Source organism: Colius striatus, chromosome 1 (assembly GCF_028858725.1).
Source record: "Colius striatus isolate bColStr4 chromosome 1, bColStr4.1.hap1, whole genome shotgun sequence".
Lineage (NCBI taxonomy): Eukaryota > Metazoa > Chordata > Aves > Coliiformes > Coliidae > Colius > Colius striatus.
The window spans coordinates 15,973,194-15,989,704 of record NC_084759.1 but is presented as its reverse complement, the minus strand read 5'-3'; the positions used below and the strand labels follow the sequence as shown (position 1 = coordinate 15,989,704).

General features: G+C 36.9%; 1 protein-coding gene across 4 annotated transcripts in view; it reads left to right on the top strand.

The window, feature by feature from the left end:
* Window positions 1–16,511, top strand: part of CWF19L2 (CWF19 like cell cycle control factor 2) — a 74,053-nt gene that overhangs the window by 41,957 nt on the left and 15,585 nt on the right. For all 4 annotated transcript variants that reach the window (XM_061991901.1, XM_061991920.1, XM_061991911.1 and 1 more), the window contains 2 exons: window positions 1,717–1,842; window positions 3,097–3,234. In XM_061991901.1, coding sequence (XP_061847885.1) covers window positions 1,717–1,842; window positions 3,097–3,234 — 264 coding nt within the window. The remainder of the gene's footprint in view (window positions 1–1,716; window positions 1,843–3,096; window positions 3,235–16,511) is intronic.

The following is a 16,511-nucleotide window of genomic DNA, read 5'->3' as shown; positions in this document are numbered from 1 at the left end:
TAGACTTGTAATCTTCCTGAGCTGCATTGAAGTTAAATGAGTGAATGGTATTCCTCCAGAATATTTTTTACAAAAGGGTATATTTTTTTCTGAATTGAATCTGTGGCTGCAGCCCTTTTTAGTGAACTCAGGAGTGTTAATGAACACTGGATCTGACTAAATCAATAAGGGATGAAACTTGTGATAAGAATACGTAGTCCAAACATTCTGATTGAGTTTGGATGTGGGATGGATGTTAAGCCATGCATGTCTGGCAAAATGGCAGCAGTTTTGAGCATGCTTGGATGTGTAACTCTGAGACTAGAACTCTACTGAGAAAAATTTAAGATCTTTAGTGCTAAAGGGTAGCACTAAAGGTAGTGCTAAGAGTTTAAGGACTATCTATCTAAACTCAGATGACCTCAGTTACATGTAATTCCTTTTGGCGAGTGTTTGCCTCTGGTCGTACAGTTCTGAAGATGTTCAATGTAATAAGGATTTACAGTATCTGGTGAAAGGTTATTGTACAAGGAAATGGAGGGATGTTTTCTATGCTCATATGAGTGATAGGAATTTTACTATCCACTCGCCTGTCACTGGCTGACAGATTGAACTGAAGCCAGTTCTTGAGTTCTCAGAGAAAAATCAGCATTACCTGTTGTTTTCATATTAACCTGCCGTATCTATGTGTAGTGGTAAGGAACATTGTGTGAACCTTTTGCTTTCTGATATCTAGCATTAAATGTGTTCACAGTCATTCTGTTTTTCTTTGTTTGTAACTGTCACTAATAGCTAGTAGGAGTTTTTTGTTGATTCCCTCCCTGCCCCCTTTCAACTGAAATTGAAATTGGAGACATAATACAGAGCGGATGTCCACTTTTTTATGATAGTATCCCCATGAGAGCTGTGACATGGATCTTTGGATGCTTCTTCAGTAGTGATCTGCCTTTCGAGTTTGAAAAGCAATTTTAAAACACTCAGACAAAACAGAGGACTAGTTCTGGGTTCTGTCTTCTATTAGTTTGGGTACTGGGACATGGTGCTTTGAACCCCAATACTGCAAAACAATTACATTGTGTTCAGAATGCTGATAGAGATAATAAAAGGGAAATAGCACCATTTATGTTCGGTTTCATATTGGTCTTTATTCAGTTAAAATAAAAGATATATATCAGACAAAGGATTCAGTTGACTAATTGCAATACTTCTGTTGCTGAAAAGCAATTTCTAATGTTTTAACTAGGTTTTGTAGCCAAGTTTTGAAGAGAAAAAAAACCATCACCCCACTCCTTGCCCCCAATACCTCCAGTCCACAAGGAGCCCAGAAATGGTAACCTGCTGCGGCTTTTTAGATGATTTTCAGGAACACGCCATTATAGTGGTGGTGGTGTATATTAATTCAACATTATTTATTTAAGTCTCCAGAGCCATTGTATATCTTCTGGGAATGGAGCTTTATGACAAAGTACCAAGAATACAAACTTGCTTCTTTTTGGAAAGGAATTGTTAACTCTGCACTTAACTAGCTGAATGTATTTCTAATATTCCGTTCTTTTTGAATGTGGAAAAGAATACCTTATGTAAGGTAATACTGTCTGCTTTGAATTACAGTCAACATGAGAAATGTAAAGAATCTGGTATTTAATCTGTAAGATTTTAAATATGTATTTAGTGTGATTTAGGTGTTTCTTTTGTCTGTATCATCTATTCTAAAATATATCTTATCACCTGACACAGACATCAAGCCGTCAGGATGATGAGCAAGTGGTCCTTGTCAGAACAGACCAAAGTGGTAGGGCATGGCCTGTTACTGCACCAACTGAACCACAGGAGCCAAAAGGAGGACGGAGAAAGCGACAGATGGTAAGTTTTACAAATGTCAGTATAAAGTGTAATTCTGAGATGATTGTGAAGTTTTGCTTTTATAATGCTATAATGAATATGAGTGTCTTATCAGAATGTCAATAGGTAGTTAAAAAAATCCTTTCAGAAGATGATTGTAATTAAGTGTTAGAGTACATATTTATTAGGCATATATTAAGTTTATTTTCAGACTGCGTTTCCCTAGGGATCACTTTAGGGCTTATTTAAATGCACATTCAAAGAAAAGTAAGTTTTGCAAGTTATCACAGTCTCTTATCCAAGTAGTTTCTATTACATAAAGTTATGTAAATAATGAAGATTAGCAGAGATTAATATTTCCAAAATAAGGAAACTTTTACTGAGACACTCAGCTCTCAAGGACTAATTTTCCTTTTCTTTTATTCTGATAAAAAATATTACTACTGCTTATGATAAAAATTATGACCTAATCTTTGTAACAGAATACTTTGGAGAACAGTGAGAAACTTAGAGGCTGAGGCAGTGCCTTATTCTTAGGTTAATTGCTTGTGACAGTAAAAAACCTAATATCTTTATTTTCTTGGGATAAGAGGATGTGAAAATACCTCATATTTCTAGCAAGCATGTTCTTGACTAGTAGGACAAATCAGTTTGTAACACATGCTATGGAGAGTGAAAGGCACAAGAGAGTGAGAAATTGGTTGTCATCCTCTTGTTTATGTTTTGGAAAATACCGTCTTGCTTTATGTTAATGACCATTCCCTATGCTCCTCTAGGATTTAGTTTAGTCCCTAAAGGACAAACTGTCCTTTTGTGCACTCTACAGTGGCAACATTTCCCAGCAGAGGTACCACATTTATGCAAGTTTTCAGTACCATCTGCGATTGCTGTGTTTCAGTAGTGTCTGTGGCTTGACAATTCAAAAATGTCTGTAAATAATGAAGATTTTTCATTATTATTACTTTTTTACCATTTCATTTTTGTGAGCTGATGAACTGTTTCAGTGAATTACTGTACATCTTTCCTGAGTGGTAATATTTTAGCTTTGATAGCTGAAAGATATAAAGGACATCGTGATTGTGGGAAGAGGCTAGATTTTTATTTTAGGTGTACTGATGCAATTGAAAAAAGGGGAAGAAGCAGCAAGACCAATTGTTTCAGATGTGCTTAGCTTGAGTCATGATTCTTTAAACTTGTCAAAATTACTGGCATCTGAATTTTATGGTTGATCTTTCTCACTAGGTTAATATTTAATTTCAATACATTTGTTTCCAGTTTCCTACTCATATAGATAAAGAAAGAGTAAGATATTTTGAAGATGATGATAGCATGAACCTGAAGGATTTGGTCAAAAATGAGAAGATGAGAACAGCTGAGGATCAAAACTCACTGTTCATGCGTATGGCATCAAAGGTAAGGTGATGTGTGTGTGTGTGTGACTTGTTAATTAGCATTTTATTCTTGGAAATACCAGGGAGGACACAAGGCCTCAGTGCTCTAGGTATATTGTTTTTGCTTGAGAATTCTGATTGTCTTGAAGAATAATGTCCATTGTGAGCTGGTCCTGGTAGATGTTTTCAAGGTGATGAAGACTGTCTACCTGACATTCCACCAAGATGTCCTGGACAATTAGATAGTTTATGCTCTCAGGCCACACAGATTTGTTTTGGGTTCCATGAGTGATGCCACAGAAAAGAGCTGTCAGCTCACAGATAGATAATGCAGTGCAAATGGAATGGTTCATTTCTGTCATCCAAACAGAGTAATAAGGGATACTTTCTGTGCTTGATAGGGAAGTATTTGACAGAGGTGAATTTCCAATAGCTACGACATACAGTTTCTCTATCATGCTTCAAGTTTTACTAGGTTACTGCTTCGATGTATTGTGTACCACTGAGCAGTTTTGGAAAAACTTATTAGCATGGAATTAGTACCATGACAGTATTTGGTTTTCCATTTGTCCAGATTCTGGAGACTAGAGGAGTTGTTTTTGTTTTATTTTTAAAATTATTCTTCAGGTAATACTTAAAAGAATCAGAAATGCCACGATAGTGCCCAGTAGAAAAATATTAACCTGATGCTATAAACCATCTGACAGGAAGTTCTTCTGGAGAGATTATCTGAATTTCACTGTGGTTTATGTGTCTTCTTATGCACGTGTTTCTTGCAGAAGTTCTCATTCTCTCTCACTGGCATAGTTAAAATTATGCTCAAAAAATTAACTTGGGGTCCAGTTAAATAAACACATCTTGTTGCCAGTATTTTACTTCCTTCTTTACCTGCCCTTGAAAAAAACAACCACCTCAAACACATAAAACTTTTGTATCAAAACCTGTGTAATAGTGCAAACTATGAGATATCATTAACTACCATATGTCCTGCTGTGGTAGTTTGACCTTGGCTGGATGCCAGGTGCCCACCACACCGCTCTATCACCCACCTCCTCAACAAGCCAGGTAGGGGAGAAAATAAGATGAGTCTTGTGGATTGAGATAAAAGCAGTTTAATAAAGAAATAGCAAAGCCGTGCATGCAGGAAGCGAAGCAAAAAGCAGATAAAGCTGTTACTCTCTACTTCCCATCAGCAGCGATGTCCGGCCACCTCCCGAGAAGCAGGGCTTTGGTACGCGTAGTGGTTGCTTTTGGAAGGCCAGAAATGAATCTTGCCTCCCCTTCCTGCTCCTCTCCCCCATTTTATATTATTGAGCTCATGTCATATGGTATGGAATATCAACTTGGTCAGCCTGGGTCAGCTGTTCTGGCCGTGGTCCCTCCCAAGATTGTGCCCACCCACAGCTATTGGTGAAGGTGGGGGAAGGAATGCTGGAGGGACAGCCCTGATGCTGTGTGAGCAGTAGTCATAATATTGATATCAACAGTAAGCACAGCACTACAAAAGCTGCTGTGGAAAATTACTAACATCCCAGACCCACTACACATGCACACATTTACAAATAAATGGAAATGTAAGAACACAATAAAACTTTGTCCACATCGTATGATAATAAACATAAAAAAGAGAAATGTTGCCATTATCTTGAGGATCTTATTCATCTAGTATTGTCTCCATTAAGTATTTTCTTTAGAAGAGATAACTTGTGAAAAATGGTGTTTGAGGTGTGTGTGATGAATGTCTATGTTAAGTGGAATGCAATTAAAAAAAATCTTTAACTCAAATCTGGGCATTGAAGGTGAGTTTGTAAATCAATATTAGCATGTCGTTCTGAAATTATTATTAATGTGCTCAATTTGTTCTGTGTTTAGTCTGAGGTTTTCATGTGCTTCCACTGAACAGTTTATAGGATTGCTTTTTATACTCTGATTCTTTTCAGAGACATGAATAAAACCAGACTAATTTGAGTTTCCTGAAGTTGATAACAACAAACATTTGCAGTGACTCTCTGAAGACATAGTAGAAAGTGCTTTCAAAGAGAGTAATATTTTTTTTGCTTGGATTTTTCCAAACTGAAATGAAAGGCCATCTGGGCTTTTCTGAAAAATTGTGCATTTGTACACTAATGTACTTGGCTTGACCTGAAATTTCTAAACCTTGTGAAAATTATCGTTACTGTGTTCATATATCTATTAATTCCAAGTTTCTTCAAACTGGAAAGAACATTTGACTCTTAAAGCATTTTCAGTTGCCCTTGATTTAGTTTTTGTGTTTTTTACATTATAGGAAGTAGTTATTAATGCAGGGAAGACTAGCAAAGTTGGAGAGATCAAAGGTTTCTTGTAAATCTTCAAAGGGAAAATTCTAATAGTTCATCTTTGTGTTGGTTTTTTTATGTTCTTTTTTTATCTGTTTGATTTTGAAATGCTGTTAATTTTCCAAGTTCTGTGTGTCTGAGACACTTAATGTAAGAACAGCTATACGAGAGATCCACTAAGCCCAGTATTCTGTGGCCAACAGTGGGTGTTTAGGAGAAAGATGACAAGAAGTCACATTTCCAGTGATACAGCCTTATGCACTTTCTGAGCCTTTAGCCATCTGGAAGTTTCTATGATACCTCCTTACCTGGTATTTCTCTCTGCTTTTGGTTTAGGGATAGTTACGTTAATTGGGAATTGGACTGAATACCCCGTTATTTTTTTCTTCATCTCCTTATCTCCCATTCTGCCTTCTGTAACTGTTGTAAAAGGCATGAGCTATAATTACTGAATTTGAAGAAAGCCAAAACCAAAATCCTGTCAGCATCACATCTTTAGTTAGGGTTCTCATACCTGCAGCCAGTTCCTCAAAGATTTTAGTTACTTGCACTGTAAAGATTTCTGGAACAATAGTGAAATTTGATTCCTTTAGTAGAGGTGCAGAAATGGCCTGGCTCAGTGTGTAGCTTTTCTAAGAATAATCTGTACAAATGAGAGTAAACTTTGGCAGCCATATAGTAGAGGAAAAGGCAATATAGTGTTTACTTGATAATTGTGTCTTCATAGAAGTTAATGTGGAGTCTGTTTAGTAGTTTAAAATGAGTACCTAAAGAGAAAATGCCTGCAGACTGAGGGACTCTCTAGTACTCAGTGCTAGTTACACGTGTGCCACTGGTAGAAACGTTCAAAAGGAGTTAAAACATAGCCCATTCTCCTGGTAATAAATAAACTTTGTTTTTATTTAAAAATAAATCCAAGGATACATGAATAGAAGAATAAAGAACTTTAGAAGGTTAAAAGAAAAATCCACAAGCCAACCATTATTTAAAAACTACTTATCATGTCCAAATAAGGAGAAATCGAAAGAGCATGAGCCTCGCAGGCTTAGAAGTCAGGTTTGGTATGAAAGACTGAGAAATTATCTTGAGGGAATTACTTTAAGTAACGATTTTAGCAAACTCAAAGGAATAAAACTAGGAATTTAACTCATCGGAAGCAAGAAGCCTGCAGGAATGTGATGCTGAAAAAAGCTTGATGGATGAGGGTATAATTAGAGCATTTAGGAAAGGTAGATGCATACCAGAAGAACAAATGAACTATTTACATTGATATCCTCTATAGATGAGGTCAGACCAACTCTTTTGAATGAGCCATTATTTACAGGAAATAAGCGAAAAACTGTGTGGCAATAAGTTAACAGTATCAGTAAAATGAGTTTTTGCTCAAACAGAGAAATCTATTGTTTCAAAAAGAACTAGAATTTGAGGTGAACACCAACAAGTGACTAAAGTGACTAAAACCACTCACTTAAGTGGTCGGAAAGAAGTCAGATGTGATGTGCTGAACTACGAACTGTTGGGTATAATCTTTATTCACCCCGAGGGAGAGAAGATGGAAAGTATAATGGCAATCTTTGAAAAGAAAACAGGGCAGGAGTAAATGGTTATTTTTTTGTTATGAAGGTTTTCCAGTGGACTCATCGTGAATCCCTTCTGTTCAACATGTGAATAAACCATCTGAAGGAAGGGATACTTTATGACCTGACAGTTTATTATTGTTACATAATTATTCAGGACTGTCAAAAATAGACATAATTGTAAATTGTAGAATTTCAAAATACGAAGCCGTGATTTTTCTAACATTGAGAAGCTTGTAACTGAAAAGATTCTTAAAATTCACTTTAGAGAGTTACTGGAGAGATGTACATATTTTAGTGGTGTGAGTCATCTGTCCTATTTTGAATGCTGTCTGAAAAATATTATGGGTATAAAAGGAATTAAGATGTCTAGCTCAGACACAGGAGATTATGCTATAGACTTCTCGAATAAAGAGAAAGAAATCTCATCACAGATATCAAGGCAATAAATTCAGAAGAAAGCCAGGGTTGATAAATGCAAAATGATGATAATCGTGAAGCTGAGTAAAGCCATAACTGCATATACCACAAGGGGCTGTTACTACTTGATTTGAGAGTCACTGCAAATCTTCATACGTTGTCTCAGTGCTGCTGTGATTAAAAAAGAGAAATGGAACTTTCGAGATTGTGAAAAAAGGGACTTTAGAACCAATTTAAATGACATAAGTACTGTAGTGGAGCCATGGTGCACCCTTAGCTTGAATGCTCTCCACACGTGTAAAGCATAACCTGTCATCAAAGGCACAGAACAGTGGCCATTTGAAAAAAACCTAAGTAAGCAAAGTTCTTCAGCCTGGGGGCAAGGAAAGGCAGACTAGAACACATAATTACCATAAACTTTTAATAGAAAACAACTATTTTCGTTTCTCATATGGGAAGTTGTCACAGAGCAGTTTTACATGAAGAAGGGTTTCATTGTTTTTTTAGTGCAGAAGGAAATGCTGTGGAGGCCCTTAGTTGTGAGTGGGAGGAAAAAAGATACAGTGATTTTGTAAAGTACAGTTTCATTGGTAAATATTAAATAGGTAGCTATCTAGATAGGCCTTTGGCTTAGGATTTCCACAAAAGTTTTAATTCTGTGTGGTTCGTTAATGCTTTTCCCCGTGTTTTAGCCATTGCTAGAAAAAATGATATTGCAAGGTAAAGTGTCACACTGGGTTAGAGTGAGCAGCTGAGTTCAGTATGTTTCATTCTAAGGCTTCTTTTTTTTTCTTGTTAGTGGGTTTTTTGTTTTGTTTAAGGATAAAACTTCTTAATAGTGTTACAACAATGTGTTTCCTAGCTTATGCAGCTATTTTATTTCAGTTTGCAAAGGCTCTGAAGTTCCTGATGACTCAAGTAAGGGTCAGATGCTATGTACAGTTTCTTTTTTGTTACTAGGCAAAGGTACACTACATCACATTATTAGTACAAGCTTCCTGAGTGAATGGCTAACACTTGACTAATCTTTTAAGATTGAGCCATATTATTTATTTACTAGCTGGATGTGCTGGAGCATGTGCTCAAAGTAGATGTTTTACTCAATTACTGTTGCAATGGAGTTTGAGTTGTCAGTCTCTTCTTAGTACTGAAGTCTTCCACTCCCGTGCAATGTCATATTTAGGTTTTGAAGATATTTTTGTTTAGCTTTCATAAAAAGAAGCATCATAGGTGCCAGTTATTCTCTGTTAAATTATGAAATGCTTTTGTTAGTTTCTGTACAGGTGAGTGCCAGTTCTTGTCACTACAAAATATCTTTCCCAGATGGAGGTTGTTTCTTGATCTTAAATTTAAAAGCAGCTCCTAGGCATCCTCAGTTTTCCACATCTTTGTAAACCTATACTGCTTTGAGTATCTGAATTATGTTCTGGGGCTCAGCAAGACAATCTTTCCTCTCATAAGTGGATTCAGCAGTGTGTTTTACATCCAGCAGGAAGTCTAAGGACCAAATGTCTTTTGGCAGTTTTAGTTTGATAGCATAGTACACAAATTTGACACATACAGATTACTTTCTCTTTGTGCCTTCATTTAAGAAGTGGAAAAATATCCACAAAAATGAATCTGTCATCTTTCAGAAGAGCAGTGGAAAGAGACTGATAAAAGTTTCTAAATGATATCCTACCTAGGACAAGAAAAGGGAGATCCTGTCTCTTAAGCTCCAGTGAATATTTCATACATTTGATCAATCTGAACTGCTTTTGTTGATAAAAGTTCCTATAAAGTTATCTGCGGCACAATTGCTTCTCATTATGGTGGTTTTTGCTGCCGTGAGTTCTGATGTCAAATCTAATGTCAAGAGATGCTTGATGGGTGCCTTATCCTTAGGGATAAGTTGGATGCTTCTTTTCAACTGAGTGAAAAACAAATCAAAATTTATTTTCACTACCAGAAAGAATATAACTTTAATCTGTTGCGTTTGTGGTGGCAGACAACCATGGGTACCAATAAGCAGTACTACAGTACTGTTATTTCCATCATGGATATGGACTTTTACCACTTTCCCAGACTATGTAAAAAAGAATGTCCAGCAGCAAAGCTGTTGATGATGGAGGAAATGGGAATGGAATGAGAAAGAGACATGAACATATTTTCCAGCTTTTACACAGCTGAAGAATAACTTTCCAAATATTTAGTATTTTAATGATATTTCAAATGATATACAGGCTAGCTGTTACAAATCTCTGAAGATAATGACATAATTGCAGTTTTGTAAAGGGAGATGAGGATGTTGAAATAGAAGCATATAATTTATAAAATTATTTACTTTCTTAAATGAGACTTTGAAGAAATGTCAGCATGTAGACTCAAAATCTCTATCCATGAAACCTCTATTTAGTCCCATTGGCAAATGGAGGTCTATATAATATTATCTCATGCCTGACTCCCACTTCGATTCACAGACTAAACGTTATTGTAAACTGTACTTGTCCTTACAAGTCTTTCTTCCCACCTGTAAAGTTTTCTTTTCTCCAGAGCTCCACAAGATCAGAGGGAGGATGTCATCTCTTTGCTACTTGTCTACCTGTTGAGCCTATGTTTTAAATTTAGCTGAAAAGCAAATTCTGATTTATCATTCCCCTCTTGCCCATTCTTCTTTTTCTACTCGTGGTTCTAGTACAACGCTGTTGTACTTGAGGCTCCTGTATCCTGTTACTTTTTGACTTCTGGCTGAAGCAGGCTGATGTGGACGTCAATTGTCTCAGTTTGAAGTACAGCCTCTTCCATGCATACTAATATGTCAAATTGATGAGTATCATGATAAAGCTCCAAATCTTCAATTTTAAATGGTGAAAAAGCTTTTTTTTTAACAAAAATAGCACTCACAACACTAATCTTTTTGATATGTGAAAAAAAGTAAGCCTTAAAGTCTGATTCTTTCATATTTCATTGTTACACCTAAAAAAAAAGCCTTAATTGAAAATACCGTATTTCTACTTTTCACTGTCTTCAGCTTGGGAAAGCAGATTGGGTTCTCACTGCTGCAGAAGCATACCTGTGGGATACAAAAAAGTCAAGAAATATTTGAGAACTGATTTTTTTTTCTTGATAGTTTTAGAGTACAAACTATGTGTGAAGTTGCAGATTTTCAATACAGATAGCTTCCAGTACCCTGTATGTAGTTTCTTCTGCCCTTGACTTTTTTAAGTGTTTAATTTTCCCAATTTATGCTGTTAAGGCTTACGTAATTCTTTCACTTATGTCAATAGATGCTTGTGGGTGTATAGAGTTCTAGAACTTTACCTCAATAGAAATTACCTTCTATTTCACACAAGGCTTCTTTTTTCTTTTTGATTAGATTTTACTAAAAGAAAGTGAGAAAAATTAATTCATGTTGTTCATCACACCGTTTAATTTTTGACCATAAACTAATTTTATTTTAAAATCTCTGCAATATTCCATAACATGAATTTAAGCAGTGAAAAAAAGTCAGACCCTAGAACTACATTAGTAATGTTGACCTTCATGTATGGATTTAGTGAAGAGGTATGGTGATATTAGAGGTTTGCAAAAAGGGAATTTTCATGTTGCCTTTCCTTGGTTCTGAAGTCTATAAAATTGGTTTCAGCCTCATCATTTTTACTTGCAAAGCTACCTGTTTCACCTCTTTGTATTTTTATCACCATAAACCAAAGCAGAAATATTTAAAAAGATGAAGTGAAAAATGCAGAATGTTACTGCTGATGCTGCTGCTGTCATGTAATAAACCTTCTCTTTCTTCACATGGTGAAATCATTCTAGCTCAGTGTTTAATAGACATGATAAAACTAACAAACTGTGGTGCTCTGTTTCTTTTTTACAGTTCTTAAAGATCTAAGCATGTGCATGGTTTTCTGTTAAAAAAAATGAAAACCTAATGGAAAATAATTTCAAACACCTTGATCTGTGTTTCACTATGTTTCAGTTCATTGCACCCAACAACTTTCTGTGTATATTGTGTACATGTGAATTGAAAGCTCTTCCTGCTTGTGGAAACACATCAACAGCAGTGATAGCTAGGTTAGGAACAAAAACCTGGAAAGAGGAGTAACTGTGTAGAAGCAGCCCATATTAAGTGACTGTTCAGGCACTTGGCCTTCTTCCTGAATCAGGTTGAAATTGAGTTGTGTTTTAAAATGAAGACTTGTGAAAGTCAATATTTTCTAGGCATTGAAGTTATGGCCAGGGATAGTTGTAATCTTAAATGATAATCCTAGTTTTAATAGCAGATTTCTGTTGCTGAAGGAATTATTTTTGGGTTACAGTTTGTTTCATTGACTTGCAGATGAACTTGCATCTGTCTTAATAACTAATCATAGCAAAATCTACAGTTTTCATTTCAAACAACTGAAACAAAAAGGAGTGTGGTCCCTAAGCGTTAAGCAGTACTCCGCTGTCTCTTTATTGCTTGAATTCTGCTGCTCAAAGGTAGTCCTGTACTACTGTGCTCATCAACATGATTCATAATATTTTCCTATCACTGATGTGGGCCTTGAAAGTCCTCTGTGCATTGATATGTTAAAATCCATTGATGGTGTGTGTTTAAGATATAATTTATTTCACTGAGATGATAGATTAGGGAAATGCCTATATGCTGAATTGTATGTTGAATTAAACCTGCAAATTCAGATGTCTGTGCTTGTAGGGAGACTGGAGTTGTAATAATGTTAACATGGTAAAATTCTGCCTTGATTTGGCTTAAGGAAATGCAATTTAAGATCAGAAAGATTATTTTCTGAGGTGATTTTGTTGTAAGCAATGGATGCTAAATACTGAATAAATTTAAATGTGATGAGATGTACTCATATGTCACTCAGGTTTATATCTAAAATAATAGCTTATTCTTCCTTATTGCAGCTTCCCAAAATATATTATGAGTACAACATTCCACAAATATTAACTCTGTCATTTAAAGTTGAAGACGTCAGTGTTGCCATGGCAATTTTAAACCAAACTGATACGTTTTATACAATCTATAGACTTTTTTTTTTCACAAATTTTCCAAGCAGATGCACTTTTATTAGCTTATTTGGAAGGAACTAAAACTGTGATTGCGTTAACAAGAAAATGAGAAAAGCAAAAATTCAATAGTTGCATACAAAATGGAACAAGAAAATAAGCAGAAAAGTAAGCATACAAAAAAGCTGAAAATAACCACACTCTAGAAAGATTCAGGTATATTTTGTTACTGTGCTAATTGTGTTTAATCCCCAAATTAATCCCCTGTTTCATCCCCAGATTTCAGAGGAAATGTCCAGTGGGAAAAAATGTACTCAAGGTATTATATAGGAATAATCCCTGATGATAAGGAGATTTGTCTTTTGAAATTTCCTTTCAGTTTCACAATGATGTTAAATTCTCTAGTAGGGATTTCTTTCCAAGGGTGCACCCAAAAATCAAGTAATAGCAGTAGATGGAGAAGTAAGAGGCACAACACACAGTACACTTCAGATGGAGTGTGTAGGCAGACAGCAATGCATAAGACTTCAGGAGTTTTACTGTGGAGTAAGTAAAACAGAATCAGTTTAACATTAAACCATGCAATACAGTTCCAGTGATCTGAACACAGATTGGCAGAAGAATGAGGCTGACCCTGGAGTGTGTCTTGCAGAGATGTAGAAGAGTTACTTTAGGAGTTAGCCCCATTACTGATGGCTTCAGTATCCTAAAAAGTGAAAAGGGCATCAATTATTTTATGAACAGAAGGTTATATAATGAACATCAATGTATTAATGTTATTCATGTTAAGGATTCATCAGCAAATACAACATTGTCATTTTTCCCTCTCTCAAATCATTCTCATTTATGTATAGTCAGACGTTGATCTCTTTCTGGATTCCTGTGCTGACTGGTCAGTGATCTCTCCTGTTTTGGGGTTTGACTGCATTTTGCTGTATTTGAGCTGTCTAAATGAGACCCCAAAGGGTGAGGTTTATAGTTTTTTTTTTTAAACCTACTTCTGAGAGATGTTTGGATGCCTTCCCTGACTGTTGTTTAAATATTTGTCTATTACAGGCCTTTCTTGGCCAAGGCAAGCAAAATTGTGATGCCTTTGTGAGTTGATTAAACTAAAATTGCATTCTGGTTGTGGAAAATGGATCTCCCATCAGATGGTTGGTAGACGTTTCACACGGTAGCACATTTACTCTTTGAGGTCTAGGATGCTGTGTCATTTTCCCTGGTGCTAAGAACACTGAAGCCACATGTGTATTCTGTGGTTAATTGGTGTTTGCCAAAAGAGGAGGGAAAGTTGGAAAATAGAGGGCACATACAAAGGAAGAATGTGACAGATGAGCCCAGAACGAAAAAAAGTGAGATGAAAAAGAGAAGAAAGATGGAGATGACCTGTCTCGTAAGCACGTCAGCTCTTTGTTTTGGCCAGTGACTGTTAGAAACAAGGATTTCAGGTGCATTGCCTTTATAATGCCTGAATATGATAACTCCATGCAGTTGAGTGATGTTTTGTAAGACATCCCAGCTTAAAATTGATGTGGCAAAATGACGTCTTGCTTCTTTCTGATATCTGTGCGGCACTTGAAATACTGGGGAACTAAAACACAACTTCCCTGTCGTAGTGTAGGCCCACCCAGGGACAAAAGACCACAATAAGACTTAAATACCACAGACTTTGGAACTCCCAAAGCACAGGGAGGGCTTAATTGCTGCTTATGGCCCTGGACAAAACAGACCAGGCTACTCAGGTTGGGGAAGAAAATGAACTTAATTTAATCTGCCTCCAACCCAAACATAGCAAACTGAAATGTTCAATGGAAAACCAGTAAGTACAGAGTATAGTGAGTGATGGAAGTGCAACTAGCCCTTTAAGATCCTCTTTCCACTCCCCTTCTCTCTTCCTGAGCTCAGATTCCTGAGCCCAGTGTCATTCCCTCCTCCCCCCATAAGCAGTACTGGGGGCAGGGAATGGGGGATGCAGTCAGTCCTTTCCTGATGTCTCTTGCTGCTTATCTCACTCTTGAGGAGAAATGCTCTTCACCAGCCCTCCCTTGCTCCAGCTCAGAGTCTCCCACACACCGGGCAGCCCTACACAGGCAGCTCCCACAGGATGCTGCAAACCCCAGTTCATCTTCTCTGTGTTGGAGTCTAAACTGCTCTCTCCTTCTGACCTGGAGTCTCTAGCTCTCAAACCCTCTGTCACAGAGTCTCTGTCTCTCACTGTGGGCTGCAAGGGTGTCTCTGGTTCAACACAGCTCCTTCTGTCCTTCTTTTCTGGCTGCAGGGTCCACGTGGTTGCCTCCATCTTGCCCTTCCCTTCCATCTCCTCCTACGCATTTCAGATTTCCCTTCCTAAATAGTGATCCCAGAGGCACCGGAGGTGGAGGTGGGTCCAAATCACAGAGCCAAGGGAAGGTCTGAGAGTTGTTTACTGGGACGAGCACTGCAGCCCCCTCCTCCTGTTACCAAGCAAAAGTGACTCCTCACAAACTCATGCCATTCCCACATCCATTGATTTTCACATTGAACAGGTGTGATGCTTCAGCTAATGCAGAACAGCAGCTTTCCAGCAACTCTAATACATCAGCATAGTTCCTTCTTTGGATTTGTACCAGCTCTGTCTTTTGTATGGAAGAAGATATGTATGAAAGAAATTAGGTTTTAAATGATTACTTGCTTTCCTTCTGGCATTATGGAGAACACTCTCTTCTCGTTCTTTCAATTCCCTGTTATTTTTTTTTTTGAGAGATTTCATTATAACCAAATAATGCAATTGGTGGAACGCACTGGAACCTTTAGTATAAAAGTGAGAGTGAAAATTTTTTTGGAAGAGAATTTCCATTTTCTTCTCCCCTTTTCAGAGGAGCAATTGAAGAATGCTCTCTAGTCTGCCACGGTAGCAGCAACATGGTATTTTATTTCAGTTCGGATACATTGATATTTGAAACTTGTAGAATTGGAGGGGTGATGTTGGTTGCTGCTGTTGCAATACTGCAGACTAGATGTCGTTAGTGGGGTTTTTTTGGGGTTTTTTTTAGGCAGAAAATGTTACTAAATGAGTTCTCCCACTTACATTTATGTATCTAATTTCACTAGGAATACACAATTTCTGAACTTCCTGAAGTGTTCTCAGGTATGTTGGAAGGACACTGTGGTAAACAGGGGAGCTGGGAAGAAATTCTTATTCCGTTCATAACTTTTATTCTTAGAGGTGAAAATATATCCCATTTTAACACTCTTTAAAATCATCTAAAGGATGATAAAACATGGCAAGAAATGAAGATTCGAGATAGAGTGACCACCTGCAACTTGTCTCCTTGTCTCAGAACTGCAATGTAATGGCACTGTGCATTGATGTCCTAGACTTACTACTTGAATTAAGGTGTTGTAAACTTCTTTAAAGTACGAAAAAGCGGGGGGGAGGAAATAACCCCACAGTTTTCCACTTAGTCCTTGTCTGTTTTTCTTCTACAAGGGAAGGGTATAGTGCTTGAAGAGCATCCAATTAATTAATGGCAAGGCTTTTCTCTTTTTTTAATTGCACAAGCAGGTTGAAATGTTTAAAATAACTTTTTTCTTATACTTTGGTTATTTCAAGCAATTCTTTAGTGTCTTTGGAGCTGGGGTGTTGCTTTCTTGAACTACTTTGCATTTCTTATGGTCTGTTTGTTACTAGTTAGTATTGCAGTGGGATCTCTAATTTTGTTGCTGGCAGAGACTCAGTGGTAGAGATAATCTGAACATGATCTGTGAATACTTCTTCTCTAATATGCCTTTATCATGACTTCTCTCCAAAATGCTGCATTGCTACCTACCTTTTCTTGTTCCTTCTCCAAAGTAGTCCCTTTCCCCCGTCATCTGATTCTGTTGACATGTATTATTTAACATGTATTATATCTTGAACCAGAAGTTCAGTGTTGTCTGGCAGCCATGGTCTCTAACTTGTGAAGAACTCTTTTACACGTCTTTTTATTTCAAGGAAACATCTGAAATTT